This window comes from Paramormyrops kingsleyae, chromosome 16 (assembly GCF_048594095.1).
Source record: "Paramormyrops kingsleyae isolate MSU_618 chromosome 16, PKINGS_0.4, whole genome shotgun sequence".
Taxonomy (NCBI): Eukaryota; Metazoa; Chordata; class Actinopteri; order Osteoglossiformes; family Mormyridae; genus Paramormyrops; species Paramormyrops kingsleyae.
In genome coordinates this window covers 9,651,067-9,678,746 of record NC_132812.1, presented here as the reverse complement: position 1 = coordinate 9,678,746, position 27,680 = coordinate 9,651,067, and the positions used below count along the sequence as shown (strand labels likewise).

At 48.4% G+C, this 27,680-nt stretch overlaps 1 protein-coding gene across 2 annotated transcripts in view; it reads left to right on the top strand.

The window, feature by feature from the left end:
- sema5ba (sema domain, seven thrombospondin repeats (type 1 and type 1-like), transmembrane domain (TM) and short cytoplasmic domain, (semaphorin) 5Ba) overlaps positions 1–27,680 on the top strand; it is an 85,268-nt gene that overhangs the window by 35,663 nt on the left and 21,925 nt on the right. For both annotated transcript variants that reach the window (XM_023826914.2, XM_023826913.2), the window contains exons 2-8: positions 6,726–6,984; positions 13,397–13,496; positions 13,585–13,630; positions 21,879–21,941; positions 22,436–22,534; positions 23,080–23,293; positions 25,413–25,698. In XM_023826914.2, coding sequence (XP_023682682.2) covers positions 6,777–6,984; positions 13,397–13,496; positions 13,585–13,630; positions 21,879–21,941; positions 22,436–22,534; positions 23,080–23,293; positions 25,413–25,698 — 1,016 coding nt within the window. In that variant the 5' untranslated portion in view covers positions 6,726–6,776. The remainder of the gene's footprint in view (positions 1–6,725; positions 6,985–13,396; positions 13,497–13,584; positions 13,631–21,878; positions 21,942–22,435; positions 22,535–23,079; positions 23,294–25,412; positions 25,699–27,680) is intronic.

Below are 27,680 nucleotides of genomic sequence, written 5' to 3'. Positions count from 1 at the left end.
GATTTCAGCCTTTCAGCGTGGCCCCGGAGACACGGCGACTTTTGACAGATCAGGTCTTTCAGATGTCGCCCATTTGGAACACGGCCGTCTTGAATAGGTGCAGCCTATTGACGGGTGACTCCAAGTTTAAGAGCCTTTGTGGTGCCGCAGGTTTCTGCAGTGGTTTTAATTGGTGCCTGATTTACATGTGAAACACCGGGTCAGGTGACCCACTGTCTAAATAATTGCTTTCAATAAAGCATCTAAATTCTGTGGTGGAATAAAGAGTGTGATGCTGAGGCCTGAAATTGCCCACCCCTGCTATGCCACATTCATTTATGTTTCTTTATTGTTTCCAGCCCCTGTAACCTCCCTTTGAAGCTGGGCCCAGGTCGTCACGCCTGCTTCCATAACAGCCTCAGTGGTGCCGGTTCAGACCCGCTTGCTTGCTTAATGTTCTAACCTCCGCGCTGCCTTTGGGGTGACGTGTCTCTCCCGGCATTGTCGTGGACCTTCTCCCAGTGACTGTAGCCTGGCTCTGGCTGCCTTTGTTCTTTTCCTCCTTCTGATCTGCACCTTCTGAATCCTCCCCAGTGGGAATTATAACTGTCTTACGGCTTACGGCCAGTGTGACCAGCTTAATCAATTATGTGTTTTCTGGAGGCAGGTCCAGGATGCAGCAAGGAAGTGTGAGGCTCGCTGCCCCCCCCCCGTGTGTCAATTAAACAGGGCTTGCTAATGATGTCTAATAATGTTACAGAGTCCAGTGGGGGCAGAGGGGGAACTCGGTGGATTGACTAAGGGACAGGAAATCAATGAGTCGGTCTGATTTGGAGTGTAATCTTTAGGAGAGGCAGAGGTGTGTGTGTGTGTGTGTGTGTCTCGGTGTATGTGGGTATCTTGGTGTATGTGGGTGTATATAGGTGTGGGTGTTAGTGTGGGTGATGTATGTATTATCAAATATCCCCACAATGTGATAAAAACCTGTCTAGATATTGTGGGGACCATTTTTTCAGTCTCAGAACTCAGTTTTATAAAAATTCTGTGATTCCAATCAAAGAACTGAAAATATCAAAAGTCTTGTATTTTGCTTGGTTACTTACTGTATGGTTAAGGTTAGGGCTGGCTGGGGTTAAAGGTTGTCATTGTTGGGATTAGGTTTTTTCCCATAGAACTGAATGGAGAGTCCCCACAAAGATATGAATATTAATGTGTGTTGGGGTGGGTGATATGACCTAAAATTATCAAGGTATTTTTCACTTTTTGGATGGTAATGGTATTATATCACTGTATTTTTTTTTATAAGTTTTGGAAGGAGTAGTATGTCCTGTCCCTTTAATACATAAAAATATTTTGTTAATATATTAAGTACATGGAATGTATCATTTTCAATTGAGAGCAACTATTTTGCAAAAAGTCTGAAGATCTCGATATTAACTTTTATGTGCTATAACAAAACTAAAATTGCCAGTTCTGCTTTACCAAAAGATTATGTGATAGCTGTGAGCCAAATTGTATCACGGAACACAAAAGCACACAAATGAAAGCATGAAGGTACACAGCTTTCGAAATGAACAGTGTAATATTTAAATGGTGTATTATCTAGAGTAACTTACGTGAATAAGTAAGGATACAAAGCATCAGTGCTACCACGACACGACAACAAAACTAGCATAATACTGAAATTAGCTCCATGTTGGATGATTTAAAACCAAATCAGTTCCATATAACACAGATGCCCCCCTTTTCTGAACAAGAGTCTCCTTTCCAGCTGATGCATCCGCTGATTCTGACATTTCACTCGTCTTTTTTTTTTTATTCCTCTTTCCCCACCTTTCTTAACTTTATTAGCCTGTACCTAGCTTAACTGGCTAATTTCGCATGACATCACCATCCGTTATTTGGGCAATTCTGCCTTTTACCAGTCACCCTGCTTGAAAGCAGTACCGCATATATATGCTGATTTAGCTAATATGTTTTACTTTTAAATTTGCTACTATATATATATGTAACTGGGAATTTTTGTTTAATGTGTTTAATTACACAAAATCTGTTTATTTTGAACTTGTTAATTTGCTATCATGGTACGGCATCAGAGTATGTTTAACAGAAAATTCACACAATGCAGATAAACTGGGTATGTGTGCTATATAAGGACAAGTATTCAGACTACAAGCTTTGAAGAAAATAAAATGATTTTTATTGCCTGTTGTATAATTAGGCTCTTGACTTCTCACGGTGTTACCTGTATAGTGCAAATCCAAACACACCGGTAATGAGTGTGGCACTGGTGCACTGCCCACGCCATATTTGTGTGTGTGTGTGTGTGTGTGTGTGTGTGTGTGTTGGGGGGGGTTCAGCTGAAATATTGCGCCTGTGATTGAAAGGCAGGTTTACATCACCACAGAGGAGGACATGCTGCTGTACCCTGAGATTGGGAACTGGGCTGATGCCCAGACGTTTATGAGTGTAATGACATGCTTTTGATTGGGCTTTATGAATTATTCAGCCTCTATAAATGGAAAAGAAAAAAAAAAAGTCACATTTTTACGCAATGGTTTTATAAACAAATATAGTGAGATGCTGGCTGGTCAAAGGAACTGGAATCCCATTTCGTGTGTACTGGGTGTCCTGGAAAACAGCTTGATCGATGGATGGATGAATTTCCTTGAAGGAAACGTGAGATTTCTAAAATGAAATTTTGCTTCACTTTGTTTCAGATGATTGCAGGTACTGGGATTAGCAAGCTAATGCTGCTGCTGATTGGGTACTTATTCCTCATATTGTCGCTGCTGATTGGGTACTTATTCCTCATATTGTCGCTGCTGATTGGGTACTTATTCTTCATAATGGCTGTGCTGGAATTTATTGAACGGTGCTGGGCCAACCTGGACTCGGTAATTTACCAGGTTTCGGTCCCGTGGGGACGTGGTGTCGTACACCAAACCAAAGCTCCTCAGACTTTACTGAAGAAATGTCACCATGTGGAGTGCTGTGGTGTGTGTGTGTGTGTGTGTGTGTATTGGGGGCTCCAAAGTCTTTTCACACTTCAGGTGTCCAGCTGAGTGTGACCGGGCAGCGAGGCAGTCAGACGTGGGAGCTCGGCCATGATGACCTGACGCTCCCCAACGTTTAGGCCATACCTGCACCGGCTTCCTCTTCCATGAGGGAGGAGAGCGTATCAGGACACGGTGTCTGTAATCTGTGGGCATGTGTGTGTGTGTGCAGGGGCTGTCAGACACGCACAGCACGCCATGCCGGGGAGGGAGGGGTGGCCTTTGGAACAGCCTGTATACAATGTGCGTCCTCAGAAAAACACAGGAGCCCTCTGCTTGGCACTCGGCGTGGGTGCCCTTCCGCCCCCAGCGCTGAAGGTGGCGCTGACCTTCTTCTGGCCAAAGTCTCATTGTCGGTTAGGGGTGTTTGAATGTACAGGCTCACCTTGACTAACCTTGATCAATAAGATTTTTTTACTATCACCACTTCGCAGTTGCCAACTTTTATCATCGCTATCCTCAGTGGTATAGAAGACACTTTGATACTGGGGGGGGGCACAACATAATAATTTAAAAGTAAAGAGGGACGAATGGAGCCAAATGTTTGCCACAGACCCAGTCAGTAACTTATAATGTAGCATCAACACTGACACTGACCAAAATTGCAATATGCACGATGGTACAAAATAGTCAGGGGGCACTGACCACATGGGTGTGCCTCTGTTGCTGGGTTATAGTGTTTTCCCCATTTAACCCCAAATATTCACTTTGGATGGTACAGTATTTTGCTGTAGCTTGTAACCATGATGATGCTCATACAGTTGCAGTTCGCGTCACTTAAAAAGGACTAATTTAGGTTTCTACATTAAAAAAATGTAGATTTTAGTCTCACCCATTTGCAATTTCTTCTTCTTCCGGTCTAATTGAGAGCAGGGAGCAGCTGTTTTGTTCTTGCCCTTGCAAATCAAATTACACTCTGGCGGCACGATTCATACCAGTAGCGATAATATTGTTTTGATATTCAAATTGAATGACACGTTTGCCGAAGTGTACTAACAGAAGACTTTTCATATGTGTAATTATGAAGTTGTTGACACAGGGAGAATAACAAATCAAATAATGTTTTGGATTTATCATTTATGCATTTATCTGGGGAATAGAATCAGTACTACTGTAACTGAGATGAAGGATTGCTGTAGTTTAATTTAGAGGGGAATTTTAAGAAGCAAATGACGAGCAGGTTTGTGTAAAACACAGTCAGTCTCTCTTCTGATGTGAAAGGTGTCATGTTTGTAGGCTTCAGGCCCTGATGGGCCAAAAAGCAATTTAATCAGCATCTAATTGATTCAGATACGATTCAGATGAGCAATTTTCCATTGAGCTGTAATTAAGTGTATTCCCCTGAGTGAGGGAAGAAAGCTACCTTCTGCGTGAAAGGGCACAGCACACAAAAGCCAGGTCGGATGAGAGCGTCTTTTGCTTGAGAGCTGCGCTCCAGGTTTTACGGTGTGTCGAGAGAAATCGACGACCCTACAAGTTTCGCGACCTCTGCTGAACAGCGCCTTCGAGTCGCCTTCGAGTCGCCTTCGAGTCGCCCGTGCCCCTGTTGGGCTGGTGCGGGGAGTAGTTGAGGGTAGCACTAAATTCGGGAGCTGGGAAGTCCCAGTGGGGGCACCATCTGACCCCCCCCCCTCCCCACACACATGGGCTCCAAAAAGGGGGAGGAGCCTGTCGATTGGCTGCATTCCCTTGGTGATTCACTCTGGGGAAATGAGCAGGAAAATGGGCCCTGTCCGTTAGATAGGAGTCGGGGGAGGGGGGCACTCTCCCAGGGGTGCTTTCCGGGGACAGTCAGCAGGTCCTAACTTGGATGCTTTACTCAGGTTCCAAAATGCTGTCGCCTTGACTACTCATTGGTATCCGTAGTGGAGAGCAAAGGCCTGAATTCCAGACCTTGTGTGGGGAGCTTTTACTGGACTCTGTATGCATACATTGCTGTTGCCCCCCATTATGTGTTGTTATTGCTTGTGTGCAAACACCACTCAACTTTCCCTGGGGGGGGGCTTCTCTCAGTACTGCAGGTGTCAGTGATCAGCTTCAATCCCAGCTAATAACAGTCTGTACTCACACATCACAGACTGTCTCTGGAGGGCGATCGTGCACCTTTACAAATGCCGGTTCAGCCTGGACCCCCTCGGACGCCGGGACCGTGGGCAGAACTGTGACCTTCTGCTCATGGCTATCACCAACCATAGCAAGCCCCGCATCGCCACATCTGCGTGTGTCACATTCATACGGCTGTTCTGGTTCGGTCTAGTGAGCAGGAGCGTCACACTGTCTCGTGTAGACTGGCACTGCTGACAAGAATCGCACATCAGCGTTCCACCGGCTAATTAGCGACGGCTTGTGGCGTAAAAACACGGTAGGTAGCTGGCAGGGACTCACGCTGTACCACTTATCCAGGACTATTTATTACCCAATTAAGAAGGACGACACTTACAGTGCTGAACCATAAGCATTTTTTGCTGCTGTGAAAATTTTAAGCATGCAGTAATGGGCCATGAATTATTTACTGTTAGTTGAATAGCTCAGCCACGACAGTAATGGTATGAATACTTTTCATGTTAGGAAGATTCCCCTGTGCAATGGTAAATATAAGCTGTTTGGCTATTGTCAAACAGGCATCATTACAGCTGGGGTGTCCATCCACATTTCAGGTGTAATTAGGGTTCTCATCCACTGCAACCTTTGACACCCCTTTCTTGAGGCGAGCTATCAGGCACCCCAGGTCTGTGTTGTCCCCATTGATTGGTCCAGAGCTGCAGAATGGACTGATCTTCCTGTGTCCGTCCTGTTTGTTTGTTAGGAGGCTGTGTGCGCCAGTGAGGTCCGTACAGAGTCGCACTAGGGACTCTATGGACATTTGACGATGTTAAGGTTTGCCTGCTGAATTCAGCCCTCGTATCCTGCGGCTTTTGCTGTCATTCTCATCATCATGTTTGTTATGGATCTGCCTGAAACAACAGCCTGAAAGGCTCATAATTGGCCCATCGAACAAGATTGACAACCTGATTACAGACCTTTCAGAACCACAGCCGAATAAGAAAAAGGAGTTGCTTTCTTTGGCCGTGTAAATTTTCCCTCAACCCTGAAGGCGAAATGGCTGCAGCTTCGCGCGGGTAGCCCTCCCACCCTAACCCGCTGGCCAAGCGTTTGTGCGGCGGCCCGCTGAGCATTCAGGCTTAGCATTCAGGTTTAGCATTCAGGCTTAGCATTCAGGTATGGCAAAACGCTGTCGTGGAGCACAGATCCTTCTGAGCTCCATTTACTCTCCTCATTTACTTGCTATTTTTGACAGCTTTTAAAAAGATAATGGACATTTGACGATGTTAAGGTACGCTGCAGTGGATCGACTGTTTGATATTGGTACATAGTATATAATTAAGGACTGCTGGCATGACGAGGCTGGGAACTGAATCCGTAGGCAGCTGTTTTGTTGATAGTCCAGCTCGGAGAGGAGGTTGGCATGACACTTCATTCTCAAACTTTCTGTATCTTACTGATGTGAGTGAGTGTGACATTTCTACCACATTAGGGACCTCCTGACATTGACTTTGATGCAGTAGTAAAGAGTGGTGAGCTTAAATTAAGCTCTGGGATGGCAGCTGGGCATGCCTGGTAGCTTTAGAGCTTGCTTGGTTCTCATCATTGCCTATCGTCATTTGCGAGCCTCGTTGTCGCCCCCTACAGGTACTTCTTTGAAGGACCACCCTGCCAGCCAGAGGAGCAGTCGGCTCCACCATGACCGCGCCGGAGCGGGACGCTGGCCCACCCAGGCCCCACCGCCTGCTGCTGCCCTCGCCGCCACTCCTGCTGCTGTTGCTCTTCCTCTCCTCCCCCTTGGTGCGCTCCCAGAAGCCCCTGCTCTCCTCACCTCCCTCGCTCACGCCAGCCACTCAGCCCCCCGAGGAGTGTGCCAGGCAAGAACATCCCGTCGTTCCCTTCCAAGGTGAGTCAAGGTGCTGTCACCTGCTCTGGTTAGGCAGGCTTGTGCTTCCAGCTGGCAAACGACCCCTGTGCCCAGATATTCTAGCAGGAGCTACATTTCACAGAGAATCCACTAAATTTCATGAGGTGACACTTGTGGCATCCGTCAGCAGCGATAGACGGGCCTTTCTTAGGCCTCTGTGAGGGAACGAGCGTTCGTGCTTCATGTTTACCCTCACGTTTATGTTCACATGGCGTGACGCACATCTCTTAGCGTTTAGGCTAATCTGTTTCTGTCTGGTTCATAGCATCCAGTGAGGTACAGTGTGTTTGACATACCTGGAGTTAATACGATAGAATCAGGTTAACTAACCCTAATTTCTGCAAACAGCGTTACATGATAATACGCCGATGGTTATGAACTCAGTAAGTTGAATCGCAGTTTGTCAATGGCCACTCACATGAAAGGGGCGGTGTTGGCATTGCGAGCTAATGATACACACTAGCACTCGTCCTTTGATAAGTAGGAGGTAGGTAATACCTGCCCCACGCTGCAAATTTTGTTGTCTGTACCCCTCCTCCCCTGGCAAATTTAATTTGCTGGCACCGAATATCGGTATGGGGTTACACCATAAAAACCTTGATATTTCTTGGTATGATCCATCTCTAATATCTAATCAAAGGGCGGCTCTTATATAGGGTACGTTTTTGGTGAAAAGGTGGGACTTAAACCTGTTTTAATCTAAAAGTGAGCAATGATTCATAGCACACAGAACTTGGAAGTAAGCCTCAAGAAACCTCAATAAACCAGTAAACTCACTTCGTGGTACACCCTCTGGTCTGATTTCAGAAGTAGTTCATGTTTTCCCTGTATATTGAGTTAGGTCTATCTGTTGAGAATACATTGCTTTAATGATTTAAGCGCAATTGCATAATGTGCCAGAAATTGCACATTGAATGTGTGGAATAATTTGGTGCCCCTGTAATGGCATGTTTGCTCATATGTGTCTGTGTCATGCGGGCGCCGTCGAGCCACCTAGTGGTTACCTGTGTAGTGACATCCTCTGCAGCGCACCTGTCTGTCTTTTGGCAGCTATCATGGCTCCTGCTGTGAGTCTGTGCCTGGAAATGCCGTCAGTATTGATCTGCTGCTGGAGGGAAGCAGTCGACTATGCATCGGCTTCAGCAGCGGCCGTTTCAGAGAACTCCCGAGTATTTCATGGAAGGTGCCCTTATGTTTTCCTTAGGAGGATGTACATAGAGCATGAGGTGGACCAATGGACCGGGGCTCATAAGAACCAGCGAACCTGCTCATTGATCTCTCATTGGACACAAGCCTGCTCATTGATCTCTCATTGGTCACAAGCCTGCTCATTAGTCACTCATTGGCCGGTCATGTCCCTGCTCATTGGTCACTTGCAGTTGCTGGCATGAGGTGGACAAATCGCTCGCATGTGACTTTGGCTGTACTGCCTTTACTTTTACTTGAAGGAGACTTACTTCTGCTCTATTTGCAGGAGTCTAACAGAGACAGGATGTTGTCTGTACAGTGTGACTTGTGTGGGCTTGTCAGTGTACTATGAAATATATAAAAAAATAACCTAATTCCAGTTTATTTCAAACCATTTATTAAATTTAAGGCACTTCTGCAAAGCTGAGGTCCAGTGAGGATAATAGTTTGGTGAATGAGGGGCAGCTCAGGGTCATTGCTAACGGGATTAAAGAGTCAGGAGCGGCTTCACAGGCTGCTGTGGCCCCCTGCCCCGTGTGATTCCGCTCAAATGTCAGCCAGTCCGGTCTTCTGGACCCATCCTCGCCCCACCCCCCTCTGACCCCCCCTCCCCTCACGTCCCTCTCTTCCTCCAAGCAGTGAACATCACAAGCATTCGTTCGTACAGAGAGCTAATTATAGGTGTTATTTATAATTTTTAAATGCAGCTGCGCCTGCATTAATTACTGTTTATTTAGCGTTATTGTGTTTGTGCCGTGTGTGTAACTCTCAGCCAGGTTAATGAAGCGTGGACGTGAATCTGCCGACTACTTTGAGGAGCTACAGCCCCCCACTCGGGATGGGACGGCTTCTTGGGCCAAGCTGGGTCACGTCGCTCCGGTTATTGCCATTTAAGGCAGCATAGGAGTGGGGTGAGATGGCGCGTGGCACGGGGTCTGTCGACACGTTGTGTCACAGTGGCAGCACGATGCGGGTTTGGGGGTGTCTGGGCGCACACCCTGCCTGGGACCGAGCACACATTGTCCGTGAGGCTCGCACCCTAGATGTTTCAGAGGTGAAGGGGCCGCGACTGCAGGTTCGGAGGGGGCTGGGAGGAGCGGTTCATTAATAAACTAGCATTTCAGTTCATCACTAAAGCCTGGTCACTGTTAGGTAACTGTCCCTTCAAGGATGTCCTTGCGTGTAGATTCTCCGTGGTTCGTGACACCGGTGTCTTTACTAGTTAATTGCATGATAGCAGACGTGCTGCAGGTTGGGACCCTCAGGACGAATGCGGGGTTTAGAGAACCGCACCACTATAATCCTCGTGGATCACAAGATGGGCCTCATGGGCCTTTTCATAAGAGGGGTTGGGGGAACAGTGGGGGAGCAGCTGACCCCAGAGGCCAAGCACCGGTTTGAGTTCGGCCAGCAGAGCCCACTGCGATTTCAGAGGGTCGCTCTACCAGCACCCCGTCTCAGGCCTGCAGCTGTCGGTTACTCTGACGTCCATATGTAGCTGCTGAGGATAATTGGCTCAACCTGCTTTATTGCACCCTTCTTGTTAAAGTTTGCCGTTTCTGCTTCTGGGAGCTGGTAGCGATCACACTCCTCTGGTTAAAGTCAAAGCAGAAGCGTCGAACTGACTCATCCAAAAATTACTCTCACTAGTTGTTTGTCACACTTCAGCCTCCCCATTCTCTGCCCTGTGAATATTTTGACTTTGCCCCCCAAATACCCGGAGCGTACCCTCTCCCTGCCCTCCAGATTCCACCGCTTTCAATCCCCCCCCCCCGTCCCCCTGTCCCATTGTCAGTGAGCACTCTGGAGGAGAAATCGGATTTGCCGCGTCGCTGAGGCTCGCTGCCCAGTGCTTGGCCTTGGTGCCTTTGTGAGACAATCAGAGACCCCCCCCCCCCCACACACACCCCCATCCCACAGGCCCCCAGGGATTCACGTGCAGGGGAAAGCAAGCGGGAAGGTATGCGAGCCGTCCCGGAAGGAAAATGCTGTACCAGCAGCCCCCGAGGCTCTAAGAAAAAGACTGAGGGCTGTCGATAAGTCCCCACTTCGCCGTAGGCTAGGGACAGGATGAAAGCTAGTAGAATCTGTGTTGCTCCCTCTGTAGAACAGCCTGAGCTGTTATATTGGCCTGTAGCTTAGCCTCAGAAGCACAGTGTACAGATCAAACTGCATTGAAATAAGAATTCATTACAAATAACAGACATTGGTGGGGTTACAAAAATGCCCATATTGTACTGGTGTGCCCCAAGATCACCCCGGGACCTCTTGGTCTCTCCTGGGGTCTCCCGGGCATCTTAGTGATGCCTTCATGACCACTGGTCTGACAGATCCCCATTTTTCCAGGCAGATTCCACCTGACGCTGGAATACTGAGCGAGAGAGAGCCCTGCTAACGGTGCTAGTGTCCCTGATATGATATGCGTCTCAAATATTCGTCCTTCATTAACAGTTACGCTTCAAAGGATATTGGAGCAAACAAGAGACACGATTATAATGCTAATTAGGAAAATCTTTCTGCCAATATTGTTTCTCCTCCTGAAATCTATTAAGTAAACATTATAACCCACTAGCTGACTATAGCCTGTGATGTGCAGACCATTTGTGGGACTCAGTCTTTCCCAAGGTTGCTGGCCATAATTCAGTCACAAATATGTTATTTCTCTCCGTGCAACTTTTCCGTCAACAGAAAGGTTTAATTTACACGACTTGGCAAGACCAAGTCGAGGGAGAACGTTGGACGAGCGTGCTTGACAGCTAATTAACGTTAAGCTGCTGTAATTAGCATCCAGAATGCAGTACAGATATCATGTGGTGAGTGAGCCTCTGATGTCGGCCCCCAAGCCTGTCACATTTTCTGAGGTCAGTCTGTAATGCTGTCACATTGCTGCTTAGTTGTTCCTTTTCTGTCAATTGTCACCTTAATTAAGTCACTTCCTAATTCCTGGTACGTTGAGACTGCACTAGAATACTCCCAGCATAATAGACGGCTCAGTTTACACAGTGCCGGTCCGACGGAGATCATCTGTCGCTTTGGGATCCGCGGGTATTTGGACATCACGGTCTGATTAGGTTTTTCTGTAAGGCCTTGTGATTCACAGAACATGTGTGAAAGGGATCTTTTATCAAAGTCTCAAAGTTCTGTTGAGGAATCCATCAGCATCTTTCTGTCTAAAGGCCAGGCATGAAGGCTTCCGTGGGCTGGTTCTTTGTGCAGGATGCCAACAGAAGGAGATGAAGTTTGAAACACATTCAACCAATGTGGCCCTTGGGTTAAGGAAACATTAAGAAGCTCTTTATAGAGTGAGTAAGCACCAGCTGGGCCGACGTGTGAGTTATCTTACGTCTCTTTTCCACGCCGGCTTGTCTATTGCACTCAGCAGCTTTGCTCTACTTTGGGGTTTTACGCGCTACCTGATTGTAACATTTTAGTCCAATCTAACTTTACGAGGAGCCTCTTGGCAAGCGTGACAGTTTGACCAAATGCATTCCTGTAACGGCATCGTGACTTTGGGAGCTCGCCCAGCACCGCTGGTGTTTTCGTCAGACTGAGCTACGCCGGTTCGCTCGCTGATGCAATGTTAGTTTTGGATTTGTGCCGATAAGCGTCCTTTCCCTTTGTGTACACTCCTTATTGGCCATGCTACTCGAAGCTCCACTCTCACTGCACCTCGTCCATCACACAGCCCAGTCAGTGACTCTCAGCACCCAGCTCGTCCATGACTGAGAGGTGAAGGGTCCAGCATTTTTGACTCCTTTACACACACACACACACACACACACACACACACACACACACACACACACACGTAGGGTAAACATATCCTTATGGGGACCGCTCATTCATTTCAATGGGAAAAATGCTAACGCTAACTATGACAACCTTAACCCCTACCCTGCCCTAACCATAACCATAAGTAACCTAACAAAATACAAGAGTTTTTGCATTTTTAGTCTTTTCATAGCAGTCACCGATTTTTATAAAATAGAGTTTTCCCTTATGGGGACCAGGAAACGGATATTTATCACGTTATGGAGACATTGTGTCCCCATAAGGATAGGTAAACCCGCTCACACACACACACACACACACACACATATATATATATATACATATACTTGAATTGAATTTGTAACTCCCCAGATTGTGTTCTTTGTAGAAGTAGCTCTCACTGAAAACAAAGTTTGAGACCATTGCACTAGACTATGAATGTTTCTCCCAATGACTGTGGACGTCTGACTCAAACTGTCAGGTGAGGAAAAACTTCCAGAAAAACTACGGCCTCCCAGTCACTGAAGATGGTTGGATTTACGGCGGCTGGTGTCAGGCTGCCATCTGTTCCCGATCAGTCCCGAAGCGCTTCCCGCAGTAATCCGTGGAGTGGAGGAAAGCCGTCCCCTGTTTGACGTCTCTGGGGTTTTGATGCGACTGCGCGATTCTCTTCCCAATTAGCCGTTGTCGGCCCAGCATCTGGCTGGGCCCAATTATCCCACACTCAGAGTCACAGTCAGATAAGCACCTGCATTTCCTTGTCTGGGTTTTGAAATTGATACAGATGCTCTCACCCCCCCCCCCACCCCCCACCCCCCACCCTACCCTTGATGCAGTAGAATGAGCCCCAGAGTGGATACGTGAGGTGGAGAGTGGATCTGGAAGTCAGACTTTCATCATAAGGCTGACGGCCTGTTTCCTGCAGTCCGGAGTTTCGGGCCTGAGGCTCTGGCTCTTGCACTCCAGCCTGATTCAACATTACAGTGCCCCTCGACTGAGGTCACAATGCAGTGTGAAGCTGTTTCAATGGCTTTCAAGGGGAACTGGTGCTAATAAAATAGTTAAAATTGGTTAAAAAAAAAAAAGTAAAGGGTGCATTTCTCATTCTCTCTGATTAGTGCAAGCTTCAGAATCTCCATAATCAGGCAAACGTTGTCTGTGAGGTTCATACCCCCGGCGTTGCAGAGGAGCTGCTGCTTTATGTTTCTATGCATCTTCTGTTAAGACTGTTGAGCTAAATTTGTTCTTTTTTTAATTTGTTTTAATTGCTATACATGTTCTGAAGTCCGGGGGAGGGACCCTCCCTCCTCCCTGCTGTCTGCCCCTACCCCGGTGCAACCCCATCCCCACCCTGCATCACTGTACCTGTGTTTGGAGCCTCCAAGGGCTGCAGTCATTCAGTGTCCCTCCCTGTCTCTCTGTCCCCCCGCAGTGCTCAGCCCCTGGCTCTCCATCTTTTCCCATCCCACTGTGAGGGACTTCTCCCAGCTGGCCCTGGACCTCACCAGGAACCAGCTGATCGTGGGAGCCAGGTAATGGATATGGGCCCTTTTCTGCACATGGGAAGTGTTCCGGTAGCCTGTCTCTGCTAACGGTGTGTCCTCTGGCTGCTTCCTGCAGGAATTATCTCTTCAGATTAACGCTAAGCAACATTTCTCTGATCCAGGTGAGTAGATCTTCACGCTGAGCTACCTTTTCCGCCTGTTCAGTCCTGCCCTCGGCCCCCAGATCAGCAGTAATGCTGCTGGCACTGGTTCCAGCTCCTCTCCCGTGACACCCGGCCGCCCGAGGGCAATGTTGGTCTGGCTCCGATACGGAAAATGGCCAGGTGATGAGCACCTGTGCCCTGGTGCAGCACGACTCCTCCGTGATCCGGCCTAGAGAGCCGAGCTTAGTGGAACGTTCGGGTTTCCATGGTGACCGGGGTTTCAAATGCAGGGAACACCTCAGGGGGTCAGTGTAGTTGGCGCCGTCATGTGCATGTGCGTCTGCGTGTGTGTGTGCATGGGTGCGTCTGCGTGTGTGTGTGCATGGGTGCGTCTGCGTGTGTGTGTGCATGGGTGCGTCTGCGTGTGTGTGTGCATGGGTGCGTCTGCGTGTGTGTGTGCATGGGTGCGTCTGCGTGTGTGTGTGCATGGGTGCGTCTGCGTGTGTGTGTGCATGGGTGCGTCTGCGTGTGTGTGTGCATGGGTGCAACTCTATTTTATAAATAATCCATTTTATGAATGATGCGTGATCATAACAGCCATTCTGCTCACCTGTTGTAATTCGGGGTTCCAGTAGAAACCCGGGTGGAGTGCCGTTTCCAGGGAAAGAGGCATTTCGGATAGATGGGGACGGGTGACTCAGAGGGACCCAGATGTCCATCCCTGGGCGGCGTCCCGCTGATCCCCTGCATTTTGCGCTACGGCAGCTGATCCTGTGTTCTGTGACACTCTGGCATTATTACCGGCTCCGCTAGTGTTTCAATCCCTTAAACACAAAAACAGATACCCCCCTCACCCCCCCGAGAGAGCCATATCTCTATCCCACCATGTCTGGGAGTGAACAAGACTGATCTGTCTCCATTTGGGAGCTTTGGGCGTGGTGCTCGGGGGGCAATGTGATGGCAGAGTGTGTGCTGGGGGGGTTGGGTTATGGACGGGAGCAGCATGGCGACAGTGCTTCAACACGGCCACCCTGCCGGCTCTTACTCTGCCGTCTTAGAGAGGGTGTGCAATTCTGTCTCTGAAGTTCAGGATTTGTTTGTTTATTCCAGGTTCCTAGGCTCTGTGTGCAAGGCAACCAATGTCTTCCTTGGGCTGTATTTGTGTTTCCATTTCATGTATATGTTTGGATAGCTGAAGTGCTTCTCCTTGACCGCCCAGTCTGTTCCGCAGAATCTGCATGTCTTCCTGGGCTCCGAGGCTCACGGTCTGCAGTGCCTGGCACGTGTCAGTCTTCACTCGTAGCATCAGAACTTTTCCAGTGGCTTCCTGCCAGGAGATTAATGGGTCTGGAAGAAGGTCACTTCATTTCTAGGCTCTCCGTTTTAAATACTTAACATTCTGCCCTGGCAGGAGCACACATAGAGGAGCGCTGATTTCATCCTCCCAGCTTTCCTTAGGGGGAATGTGGGGGGGGGGGGGAGGGGGTTACTGACCTTGGTTGATCTTCCCTTCAGCTTCACAGAGACCGCAGAGAGCGATTGCTACTTCATTTGCTGCCCTGTCACCATGACCCGCACCCTGCAAAGTGCCAATGGGAAGAAGGCTCCTAACGCCGAATTTAAGTGAAGCCAAGCCGAAGGATGGCAGACCGCGGTCAGCAACTTCATGCTGGACGCCGCTTTGTAGAAGCCCCGTGCTGGAGAGGCCCTGCCTGTGCCAAACACATGCCTGGAAGCACTTGAAAGGATTCGCTAGTTTATCTTCTTGACCCATTTTTTGCAAGTCATGTACACTTTGCATCCACAAGGAGAATGGAGATCTAAGCATGTTGGGGGGGGACATTGAATTTAGGAAGCAATAAACTGAAGAGGTCTGACCCACAGATCTCAGATGTTGCCCGTTCCTGTGGTCTGAGATGCATGTCACCTAGTCTGCATAAAATAATCTTTACCAAAACATGAAGCCTTACAACATGAAGTGTGTCAGCTTGACTGGTGGAGAATGTAGCTGACTGTCGCTATCAGAATTATACTCTTTGCCCAGGTAAACGGCTTTTTATGATCATTTTTTTGTACCGTCTTGGGACTTCGGCATTGGACGGACATCAGAGCAAGTGTTTGAGGTCGGCTATGAGGCAGGGCTGTGCGTTTGCTACAAGCTGCCCTACCAGCGGCTCCAGAAGCCCGTCAAGCCCCCAGGATGACATCTGGCCCCAGGAGCCGAGTCTCGAGCTGGCAAAGCGTGAGGTGTGCAAATGGGAGTCGACGAGGGCCAGTTTTTGATGGTTGAGTAAGTGTGGAAGGTGATGCTTCTGCTCTTTGTGCTCTGCAATGCAAACAGGGTCAAGTTTGCTAGAGCAGATTGGTGTTTGCTTGAAGAAACATTACACAGGGGTGGAATGTGCCCAAGTAGGAGCTCGCATCTCCGTCTCATCTTCCACACCTTGCTCTCTCTCTCTTTCTGTCACTCCCTTGACGGCATGCTTCCCCTTGCAATGGAATGTGGGTGGAAGCTCCAGCGGGACTCTCTGTGACATGACTTCATGCACCTAACAGCAGGCCACCCTGAATCTGAATGTGCTACATTCAAGATGTCTCAAGCACCCAGCTACGGCTCCCCGAGCGAATCTTCATCATCGCTCATCAGCTCCTAGGACTGGCTGGATGGCCCTGCATCTTCTGAAGAACCAAATAAATGTGTCACTGAGCAGGTGACTGCTGTATGGTTGAAGGAAGGGGACATCACTGCAGTGTGAGAAGGAGAGAACTTCCTGGTGCTTGCAGTAGAGTGTATTTATATTAGCAGGTATGTGAAGAGATGAAGGACTTTACACAAGAATGACGTAACCACCTCACGTGCTTATGGGCATCATTCATCAGGAAGGCCCCGGGTGAAAGGCGTCTTGCTCTTACCTTTTTTTTAAAAAAAATTATGGGTTGCACGGACACGCACAGTAACTTTCTCTCATAACCGGCAAAGATCAAACCTGGCTTTCCCTTTCTACTCCGCTGAAGAGTGAGGAATTAGCCGAGCGCTTTCCCTCCCGCTCCTGCGGCTTTTCTGATGAAGCCTTTGGTTTTCCGCGGAGCACTGAGCACATCTCGTTCACCTCCCGATCTTTAAAGCACAGTGGTGCCCTTTCCAAATCTTATCGGCCTGGGAGCCGTTATCCACCTCAGAGAGCATCAGCACCACCAAGGCTGCAAGGTTACAAGCTTACATTTCCATGGTTTCAAAGGCACTGCATCCAGGAGCCTGCCTGTCTAACCCATGTAATATTCTTGCTTTGTTTAAAGACACGTTTTCCCATCTTTACTCAGTGAACTCTAACAACGTGTGCTGCAAAAATCTCTTGATTTTAATGTGTACAGTTGTGAATGTAGTAGTTTTCCTTGTTGAGTTCTTGGATAAATCACTTCCAGTCCATGTCACAGGCAGGCCTGTAGTAAGTGATTCCTTTGGACCTAGACAGCAGTATAGAGCCTTTGAAATTGACATGTCTTTAGGACTTGCATACTGCAGCCCATCTATTGTCTAGGCCCTTTATGCCCCAGTCTATGTCTCGGTCTTTCAGCACCCAACCCTCTTTATCTTCTTCCTTGAGGCCCCCCCAGCAGGGTTGAGGCCCCCAGGCGTTTCAGCTTTTAACCTCAGAAGCGTGAATTTTCAGCATGCATTACGTTGAGAACTCTGGGCTACAGGCGGAGAGGGGGCTTGTGTGGGACGCCATCGCAAAGCTCACACCTTTGCTGTCAAGGGATGACTGACCACTGAACCATGGCCACCTCCGCACAGGTAGCTCAGAGAATCCACTTTGACAAAGAATTTCAGGCTTGATTTTCTTGCGCCTTGAGGTTTCTAGATGTGTTCTTGGGTGCTCACTGTCCTGGCAACTCAAATCCGGGAGATTTTAGATAACACCATTGTCAGGGTTATGATTTGGTTTGATAGATGCACTCATCTGTTAGCAAGAAGGTTTAAAGACACCATAGTCTGAGAAGATATGCCTAATTAGTTGCTTTTATGATTCATGTTCTTCTGTAATTTGCATGGATTTAATTATTGATGCAGTCATTATCGTTTTGGGGTTGACTGCATGATAGATGTTGATGGAGAGCTGAACTCGTTTTTCTTAGTCATCCTACTGTATATCCAGGTAATTACTTTGTGCTTTTGTGATTTTTACTCAGCATTGTGTAGCTGTAGTGAATTATGTGGCCATTTATGGTAACACAGTTCACCCATCTACCTTCGAAACACATATTCTGAGCAGGGTGTAGGGGAGCCTGTCCCAGGCAGCACAGGTGTACACCCTGGTTGGGGTGCCCATCTATCGCCGGGTACATACACACACTGTCTTGGCAAATCAGACATGCTAGTTAGCCTGACTGTATGTCTTTGGACTGCGGGAAATGGGTTTTGAACCCTCAGTCCTGGAAACGTGTAGCAGCAATGTTATCTGCCAAACCACCATGCAAGCCCTGTTTTCCTCAGGTAAGTTCATTTCTTTAATCTCCTGCCCCCAGGCTTCCAAGGGGAAGTGGAACACATAGATTGTAACACATCCCCTTCCAAGAATTCTGGTTCTTCATCCTCTGAGAAGAGCATGTAGTGTGGAAACTTCCACAAAACTTTTACAGCAGAAATCAAAGAAAAGACGATTGCACTCCTAATCAGTTTCTTGTGAACTTTTGGTTCGGTAGAAAGATGGCTGAGACACTCACTTGGAATTGCATGAAAAAAGGCAAACTGTGTGGTGTGTGAAGCGAAGCCTAAAAGTGCTTGTTTTATGTTTTATGACTTATAAACTGAGGAAATCTACTGTATAATAAAGAGCATGGTTGAGTCCCCATTGAGACCTGAGGTCATGTCTCCCCCAGTGTTTGCACACCTTTCCGTCAGTTATCTTTTTGGCAATATGGCGATATTGCCTCAGTGTTGTAAAGATGCTGTGCTTATATCGAGAATGTTACCGGCTGGAGTACCTTGCACCCCCCTTTCCACTTCCGTGATGTAAGCATGCCTCCATGGGCTGCCCACACCCCATTAACTCACCCCCGAAAAATGCCCCATATCTATGAGGCCGAATGCAACCATTGAGTTGTGCAGCGGGGGTGGGGGGGGGGGGCACTACACTGATTCCATCTGAAAACCAGCCAGCCTACTTCCATAAAAGGAGGCTGAGGGGGCTCTGATCCCCCCTGCGTGGGGATCAGTGTTTGGGGACAATGCCCAGCCCCTTTGGGAATCCTGTCACATCCATCAAGTCTGTGCTGAATGGGTCTGAGCAGGACCATGAACTGGGGGCTTGGTTAGAGGTCGGGGGGCGGTGCCCCGTTGAAGTTCAGGAACCTTGGGAAACATTGTGGGCCGAGACCGTCTGGTCGCTTGGTCTTTGGAGGGGGGGCTTGATACACCATGATCAACCGCCTTCTGGGTTAGTTATTGGTGTTAATAGCTAAGAAAACCTATAGCTGTGAGTTAGGGGAGGAGGAGGTGTCTTCCTGGCCTTATTCTGAGGTCATTTCTTTCAGGAGACCAGGGCCAGCTGCCTGATCAATTGTAAATGTTGTATTTTTATGATAAATAAAGGGACATGTGTGTATTTTTATCGCTAGCTAAAGGAGTCAGTTGAAAACTGTACTCTTCTCTAATTCCACAAATACTTTCTCTTGACATTTTATTTTTGTCTGAGGAGTTTGTGGTGTAAAAATAAGCATCATTTTTCCTCCGCATTTTCTGACGCTCCCTCCTGTGAAAAACATCAGCACGCCTGCAGGGGCAGTTCTCGCTGCTTATGAATTTAACTGGATGCCATGCACAGGTCCAAGGCAGGAGAGGGACAATGGCTGTTATGTGCAAATGGAATCTCTTGTAACAGCTAATGGAATGGATTTAGATTGGGAGGTAAACGCTTCTGTCACCCAGAAGCATAATCTACCAAATGATTGACAACCTCATGTGAGCTCTGGAATTGAAGTGGAAGTTCTGTAAAAATGCCCTATCTCACTTTGGCAGCCTAATAAAATGTAGAATAGTATCAGAAATTATTTTCCTTCAATAACAATATAATGTGACTGTAAAAATCCAACTTATTGGACCGTTACAGAAGTTGTGAATTTTTGTTTTAAGTTCAGTTTTCTAATGAGCAGCAGTAATTCATATTAAGTGGTGTAGGGAAACCAGCCTCCATAATGTCCGGCACAGCCCCCCCCTGCCCTTTTGCCATGCCTGTCACTGAGAATTTATCACCTCTGACTTGAGAAAGCCAAGCCCTCCTATCGATCCAGGCTGTACTGACAACATAAGCTCCAAGTGCGTTGCAGGTTTGAAGCCCTGTGGCTGAATGGCTGCTTAGAGCCTCTTTCGGCGCTGATCCCAGGCCGTCTGGTCCACGTGCATTCTGGGGCTTTGCATTGAACCCCGCATCCTCGCTGATACTATGGCAACGGCCTAACTGATGAGTCACCCCAAAGGTATTTCCTCTCTCTATCCCAAAAGCTCCGTTTCTGAAAACAAAACACAAACAGCCCATACTCCCAAGCTGCTGTGTGGCCCTGATTGGCATTACAAGGTTTTTGCCCCGTTTTTTCCCAGCCCATTACCCCATCATAGGACCCCCCCACCCCCAGCATGAGCCCACAGCTCTTCTGTTGCAGTCACCACTTCTCCTCACTGTACACACTGTAGAATTTCCCAGCATGTTCCTTTGGAAGAGACCGCCATGTGCTGTTCCTCTCTCGGCCCTGTAGGTGTCTGAGTAGCAGTTGATGTGGCTGTGGAGCGACAGGACGTTTGACCCACCCGGTGAAAAGCAAGTTGGTTTTGCATTCTGTGGGCTGACAAACTACAGGCGGCTAATGCTGTTTGTCCATAGCATCGTCACACACAGTTATAAAAGATACAAAAGCAGGACTGTTAAACTCATTTTGATTTAGATGAAATGAGGAGCTACGCTTTCCACTCATTATGATGGCCTCCTTTCCCCTGGGTGCAGTGTAAATATAGTCTGGACACTAATTAAATCCTGCGCAAACATGACTCTGGCGTGAGCCTTAACTGCTTGAGCTCGTTTTCCCTCAGTGTTTATCTTTCAGTGAAGAAGGTTAATTGAACAGAGTCCCTTAGTCGGGTAGCTCAAAGGCAGTGGTGAGAACTCAGAATAGGCCGTCTGGCACTGACTTTCAAAAGGCGTGGTGATCAATTCCTGGATGCACTGAGCTGATCAATGGTCTTCTCCTCCTTTCTGCCCTGTCCTTTGATCTGCATCCAGGCTCCAGGCTGTGTTTTGTAGTATGTGATGAAGTCCAAGCTAGTGTGGTGGAAAGACTCAGAAAGGCACCTTGTTTCCGGGATGGTGGGAGCATAATGGCCGTATGGTGGAGAGAGTCGGAATTGCACATTTAACCCGGGATAGTAGGAGCATAAAGGCTGTATGGTGGAGAGAGTCGGAATTGCACATTTAGCCCGGGATGGTGGGAGCATAATGGCCGTATGGTGGAGAGAGTCGGAACGGCACATTTAGCCCGGGATAGTAGGAGCATAAAGGCCGTGTGATGGAGATAGTCGGAATTGCACATTTAGCCCGGGATGGTGGGAGCATAATGGCCGTATGGTGGAGAGAGTCGGAATTGCACATTTAGCCCGGGATGGTGGGAGCATAATGGCCGTATGGTGGAGAGAGTCGGAATTGCACATTTAGCCCGGGATAGTGGGAGCATAAAGGCCGTGTGACGGAGAGGGTTGGAATGGTATGTTTCGCCTTGGATGGTGGGAGTGCAGCTGATGTGTAAATGTAAACATGAAGGACAGCCCATGAGAGGGAAACCAGGAGATGGGGAGACTTCAGAACCACCACTGAGCCAGCTCATGCCTTCATTAGAGGAGGGAGAACGTTAGCCTTGGTGATGCATCCATAATTAAACACGGGACACTTAAAAGAAATATAATTGGGGGGCCAGGGGTGGGGGGTTGGGGTGTTGCTGTGCTCCACTTGAATGATAAGAAGCGCTTGCATTTATATGCAAATGACAGTGGTTTGCTGGCTATCTAGTTGCCTGGCTCTTTGAGGCAGTGGCCCACTTATTGCCATGTTAGCATAGTGAACAGTCCGAGGTAAGGGTGCATCCTCAGTAAGGCTGGGCAAGTGGAATATTACCACAGATAGCTGAATGATACCTGCGAACTGTCCGTACACTCCGGCTGTACACTGGAGGCTAAAACTGGAATGGGAATGCATCCCTTTTCTTTATTTTGGTTTCCTAGGCAACAGAATGGGGCCCAGACGAAGACACCAGGAGGTCCTGTCAGAGTAAAGGAAAGACGGAGGTAACGTTTAATGCCGTCCCCTCATTTAGCCAGCATGGGGAAAATGCAGTTTGTGGTTCCAGACGTTTACTGCCTCATGGTTTCGCTCTCTTTGCATGTCATTCCGATTGCATGAGAGCCACAACAATAAGGCAGATCTCTTCAGCAATTTGAGGATTCACTGTGATGCAGTATGTTCATGGGAGATGAAACAGGGAGAGCTGCAATATTAGCTGCATATCATTGTAGATGCACATATATTGATGCAGGCAAAGAGAACCAAGCCCAGCTTCAAAATCTATGTGCCAAAAGTTGCCTTCATGTACAAAATAAACATGCATTAACCTTCCAGATGAAAATGTCTGATGATAGTGTTTATAGCTTTGTAGAATCATCTTACTCAACACACAGAAAAATATCCATAAATCACCAAGCTCTACATTGGTGGAGTGGTGGAGGTCTGGTTGGCTGCTTCTGGTCTCACAGTAAATCCCTGTGGATGACTCCCTCCGCAGGTGGAGTGCCAGAACTACATCCGGGTGCTACTCATCAACGGGAAGCGGGTGTTCACCTGTGGTACCAACGCCTTCCTGCCCGTCTGCACCACGCGACAGGTGAGGGGCGTCTCTGCCAGATGTGGGGGGCCCGTGGAGCCAGCAGAGCATGCCATGGTACACATTTAAAGGGCCAGAATCTCATGGTAAACCCTAGGACCGGATCTCTGGGGTACAGCCTGCTGCTGAGCATCACTCAGCTGTCAGAGGCGTATTCATTTATCTGAAAACACTGAAGCCAGGAAGGTTTATGGATTTTCAGGAAGATCTGTTTGCGATGTAAACAGAGCAGAACAAATGTGTTCTCTGAGGGCTGCTTGACTGTCAGTGCTGCTTATTCGCTGGAGGGACTGCTGTTTGGGGTTTGTATTTGAGTTAGAGTTTGGGTTTGTGTTTGGGCCAGGTTTAGGTTTAAGGTTTGAGTTCGGACTGCTAGACTGTGAATGGTTTTTTCCAGTTTTTCCAAGTTGTTCACAAGATGTGAGATGACTAAATTGATTAAATTGCTGAACAATTAGATCAAGTGTCCCGGTGGAATGCATAGCCCCCCCTCCCCGCCCCGTGTACAGGTGGTAATACCCCCTGCTCTTCCCCACATTTTCCAGGTGGGTAACCTGAGCCGCGTGCTGGATCGGGTCAACGGCGTTGCACGCTGCCCCTACGACCCGCGCCATAATTCCACAGCCGTGGTGACGGAGAAGGGCGAGCTGTATGCGGCCACCGTCATCGACTTCTCGGGCCGGGACCCCGTCATCTACCGCAGCCTGGGCAGCATGCCGCCCCTGCGCACGGCGCAGTACAACTCCAAGTGGCTTAACGGTGTGTGGACGTCTGTAGGACGAGGCGGACCCACACATGTACACACACACATAAACACCGTGTCCCTTATTTGGTTCCTCTGACTGTTGTCTTGGTTTCATCGTAAGCTTTCATTGTCTTTGATCCTAAAATTATCATCACTAATTAGTCCAGGATCTCTGACATTAGTCACCAAGCCTTGCAGGTGGTCAGCAGATCCTTTGAAGATTGAGAGATGGGCATCGATCCGACTCTGCCTTTCTCAGCCTCAACCCCTGTGCATTAGAAATTTTAGCATCATAATATAAACAGAAATTTTAATACAGCTGAAGGCAGGTGCGAGTTGCTGCTGTTTGTTTGTAGGTTTACAATCAGATACATGCTGTTTGTGACAGATCTGTGAGAGCTAGGTGTGTGTGTGCGTGTTTGTAATTATTACATTGTGGGGACTAGATCTCCCTGCAATGTGATAAAAACCTGTTACATTTTACGATATGGGGACATTTGTTTGATTGTATGATTGTGACACCCCCCATGCTTATGGACATGAGTCTATCCAGTGTCATTCCAATAAGCCCCTCCTCCTAAGGCCGGGCCTTGACCTCTCCTGCAAGTAAACACAGGACATCTGGCTCATCCTGAAAGTGACTGATAATAATAATCAGCCAGCTGGATATTGCAGGCGGCTTTAGGAACCTCCCTGGATTTCTGATGATCCTGGGGATCATTGCCTGGCTTCCTGCCTGCCAGGCTGCACTCTCTTCTTCTGAGGTCGCTGCCACACCCAAGGTGAACATTTCTGAAGTTGCATCCAGGGCCACATGGATTAAAACCATATATGAAGGCGTGATATGCATCACGATCAGTTATAACAGTGATATTATTTACATCAGAACTATGTCTGTATAACTTATGTGAAATCAAAAGTATTTGGTAATAATTATAATAATGATAATTGCAAACTATAAATAAAGCATGAAATCATCAGTCTAACGAGTAGAGTTAGAGAGAGCAAACCCCTGAACACAGATGAAAGCACACGCTGAAGCCCTTGCCCCACCCTGCTCTGCCCCGCCCACCCTGCTCTGCCCCGCCCACCCTGCTCTGCCCCGCCCACCCTGCTCTGCCCCGCCCCCCCAATGCAGCCCTATCCACCCTGCTCTGCCCCGCCCACCCAATGCAGCCCCGCCCACCCATCCTGCCCCCCCAATGCAACCCTATCCACCCTGTTCTGCCCCGCCCCCCCATCCTGCCCCCCCAAGGCAGCCCTATCCACCCTGCTCTGCCCCACCCACCCTGCCCTACCCTCACTGCTTTGCCCCACCCACCCAGTCCAGCCCCACCCACTTTGCTCTGGCCCATCCACTCTGTCCAGTCCCTCCTTTCCCCTCCTTGCTCTGCCCCCCCCCATCCAGCCTCTCCCCGGTCTGCCCTACACTTCTTCTTTCATTGATCAAATGGCTCCACCACTCTGCGTTTACGCCATTAAAAACCCCCTCCGTTCAGATTGCAGGCCTTCAGATGTCAGGTCTGTCTGTCTCTCATGAGCAGAGGCTGCCCGGTGATGGCTGAAAAGGTCAGACACTCTACCTCCGATTTACCTGGCTGGAGAGGGGTGGGCAGGTGCGGGGGCTGGCTCTGGCATCTCTGGGGATGGCTGTTCCTTTCCCAGAGCAGTGAGAGGCTCTCTTACTCTCACAATCGCTGTCGGTAACACGCCAGCCGCCATATTCTTCCCGATCTCCTTCTCGTCGCCTTTAAGGGTCTTTGGCTTTTTAGGCAGCAGCTGAATGGTTGTAATGGTTTTCCTGCAGTGCTGCTTTCGATCACCTGACTGCGACCTCCTCAGATAGACGCATTACAAAAGATGTACTCTCAGGTTCTCCGCAGCTCCCACAGGCTCAGCGCCAGGAACACCTCCCTGTTTGCTCCTGTTAGGGACGGGCTGTAAAACACTCTGGCTGTATGAAAAATGGGAAGGCCTGCCCTCTGTCAGCGGCCCAGACCCTGGGGCCCTGTGGTCTCCCAGCTGAAGCTTTCTGCTCATTCTGAAGGTCCAGGCTGCCTACAAATTGGCATATGGCGGAGTCCCCCCCCCGCAGCTAACCCACACCCCCACCTCTCTCTTCCGGACACACAGAGCCACACTTCATCTCGGCCTACGATGTGGGCCTCTTCACCTACTTCTTCCTGCGGGAGAACGCCGTGGAGCACGATTGCGGCAAGACGGTGTACTCACGAGTGGCGCGCGTGTGCAAGAACGACATCGGCGGCCGCTTCCTGCTGGAGGACACCTGGACCACCTTCATGAAGGCTCGCCTCAACTGCTCCCGCTCCGGAGAGATTCCCTTCTACTATCACGAGCTGCAGAGCACCTTCTACCTACCCGAGCAGGACCTCATCTTCGGCATCTTCACCACAAATGTGTGAGTAGCCTCCCGGCCCTGCCGGTCTGCACGGGGCCCCCAGCTCCGCTTACTGGCTCTGTCATCCTCAAATGATGTTCTTAATAGCCCCTAGTAATCCTTCTCTAAGAGTCCATATTCTTAAGCATTATACAGCCTCTCTCCAGGTTACGATGGGGTTACATTCCCGTGAACCTATCATAAGGTGAAAATATCATAAGGCGAAAATGTATTCTAATACAGTACACCTAAGCTAACAAACATCATAGCCTAGCCTAGCCTACCTTAAACATGCTTTGAACACTTACATTAGCCTACAGTTGTGCAAAACCATTAACACAAAGGCTACTTTATAATAACGTGTTGAATATCTCAATGTAATGTATTGAATAATATACTGAAAGTGAAAAACATTTACCCATTGCAAAGTCGAAATACCATAATACGGACCATCCTAACCTAGGGAGCGTCTGTACTTTTATACTCAGTGTTTGTGTTGCTCAGATAAAAGCCATAGTGGCCAATTCACAGCAAATTGCCACAGTGTCAAGACAGCGAGACAGAAGATTGCCCTGTAATGAAGTTCTTAAAGGAGAGCTTGATAATATTGAGAAAATACGCACCTGTACGATAATCTTATCTTAATTAAACCGCATTGGTAATGATTCCTACTGCAGCAGTCCAGCCTACATTTAAAAAGAACTGTTTGACTTTAAGTATCTTACCTGTAACTTTAGAGTGTTCTGAAGTGGTTGGAATTGGAGCGGAGTTTGGACCGAGCACTTGGAGTCCAAAGCTGTTAGACACGGAGACCTTTTCCTTTGGAAGCATTCTCAAGCTTCCGGCAGGTTCTTGAAAAGGTGCTCTTTTTCTGAGCAGCTGAGAAGTGTTTTCTTGTAAACAGTGGCGCCCTGGGTGCTCTGAATGCTTGCAGCGTTTGCTGTAGTCCTTCCCCCAAAGCCACAGTTAACAGGGCCCGTTTCATCTCATTCAGCGGGAAATGGCTCAAAGCGTCGTGAATGCCTGCACATTGCATTTCCTGCGAGGGTGGGCGCCTCGGTGAGGCATACGCACCCCCACGCAACACTCACGTTCTGGGTGGCCTCGGGCAGGCTTACGGAACGATGACAATAGTGACAGTGAATTTTTGCAACTGTTTTTGAAGAACACAGCCTTGGTAATTCACAGCGCATTCACCAGCTAGCATGCCGGCATGGTGTGGGAGTTGCTGTCCCTCTAAGGTGGGATTTCCTACATGCCTGTACTCATACAAATAGCAGAATCTTGCTTTTGTGATATTTTCAGTACAGTAAAATCCAGTTATAACGGACTTCAAGGGACCTGGCAAAACTGTCCGTTATATCCAGAGTTGCTGTGTGCCCAGAACACAACTACAGGACACCATTTACTCATGCCACACCTCAGCAGACACACTTGTGGTACAGATTATTATATTGTACATGTAGTAATCTAACTTTACCTGACCAGATACGTGACTATTAATAATCCTGACTACGTATCTACGCTGGATATCACCGGCACGCCAGGCGTCTTGTAGGCGGAGCCTGCATGTCTGTTATAGCTGAACAAAACTACAGCTAAAAGCGGCCCTGGGGACCAAATTGTTTGTCCGTTATAAGCGAAATTCCGTTAAATGCGAGTCCGCTATATCCGATGCCTTTTCTGCATGTTCTTAAAGGCGCAGCGGACCTCGTCCATTATAGATGATATTCCGTTATAAGCGAGTCCACTATAATGAGATTTTACTGTATAGCATTTCTAAATTATTTCAAACTTCTCTTAACTGTAACTTTGCAATCCACCTGAACGCAAAATAAGCAGCAAGTAGGACAGTAGCCATATCTGGATGTTAAATGTCTGATGGTACAGGTGAATTCTTCCAAAAGCATGGATGGTACTTGAAGCCTGGTAAAGGCCAGCGCAGCACCCCCTAGTGGGCAAACTCCGCAGGCTCCGTCAAGGGCCGCTGTCCCTTCTGTCCT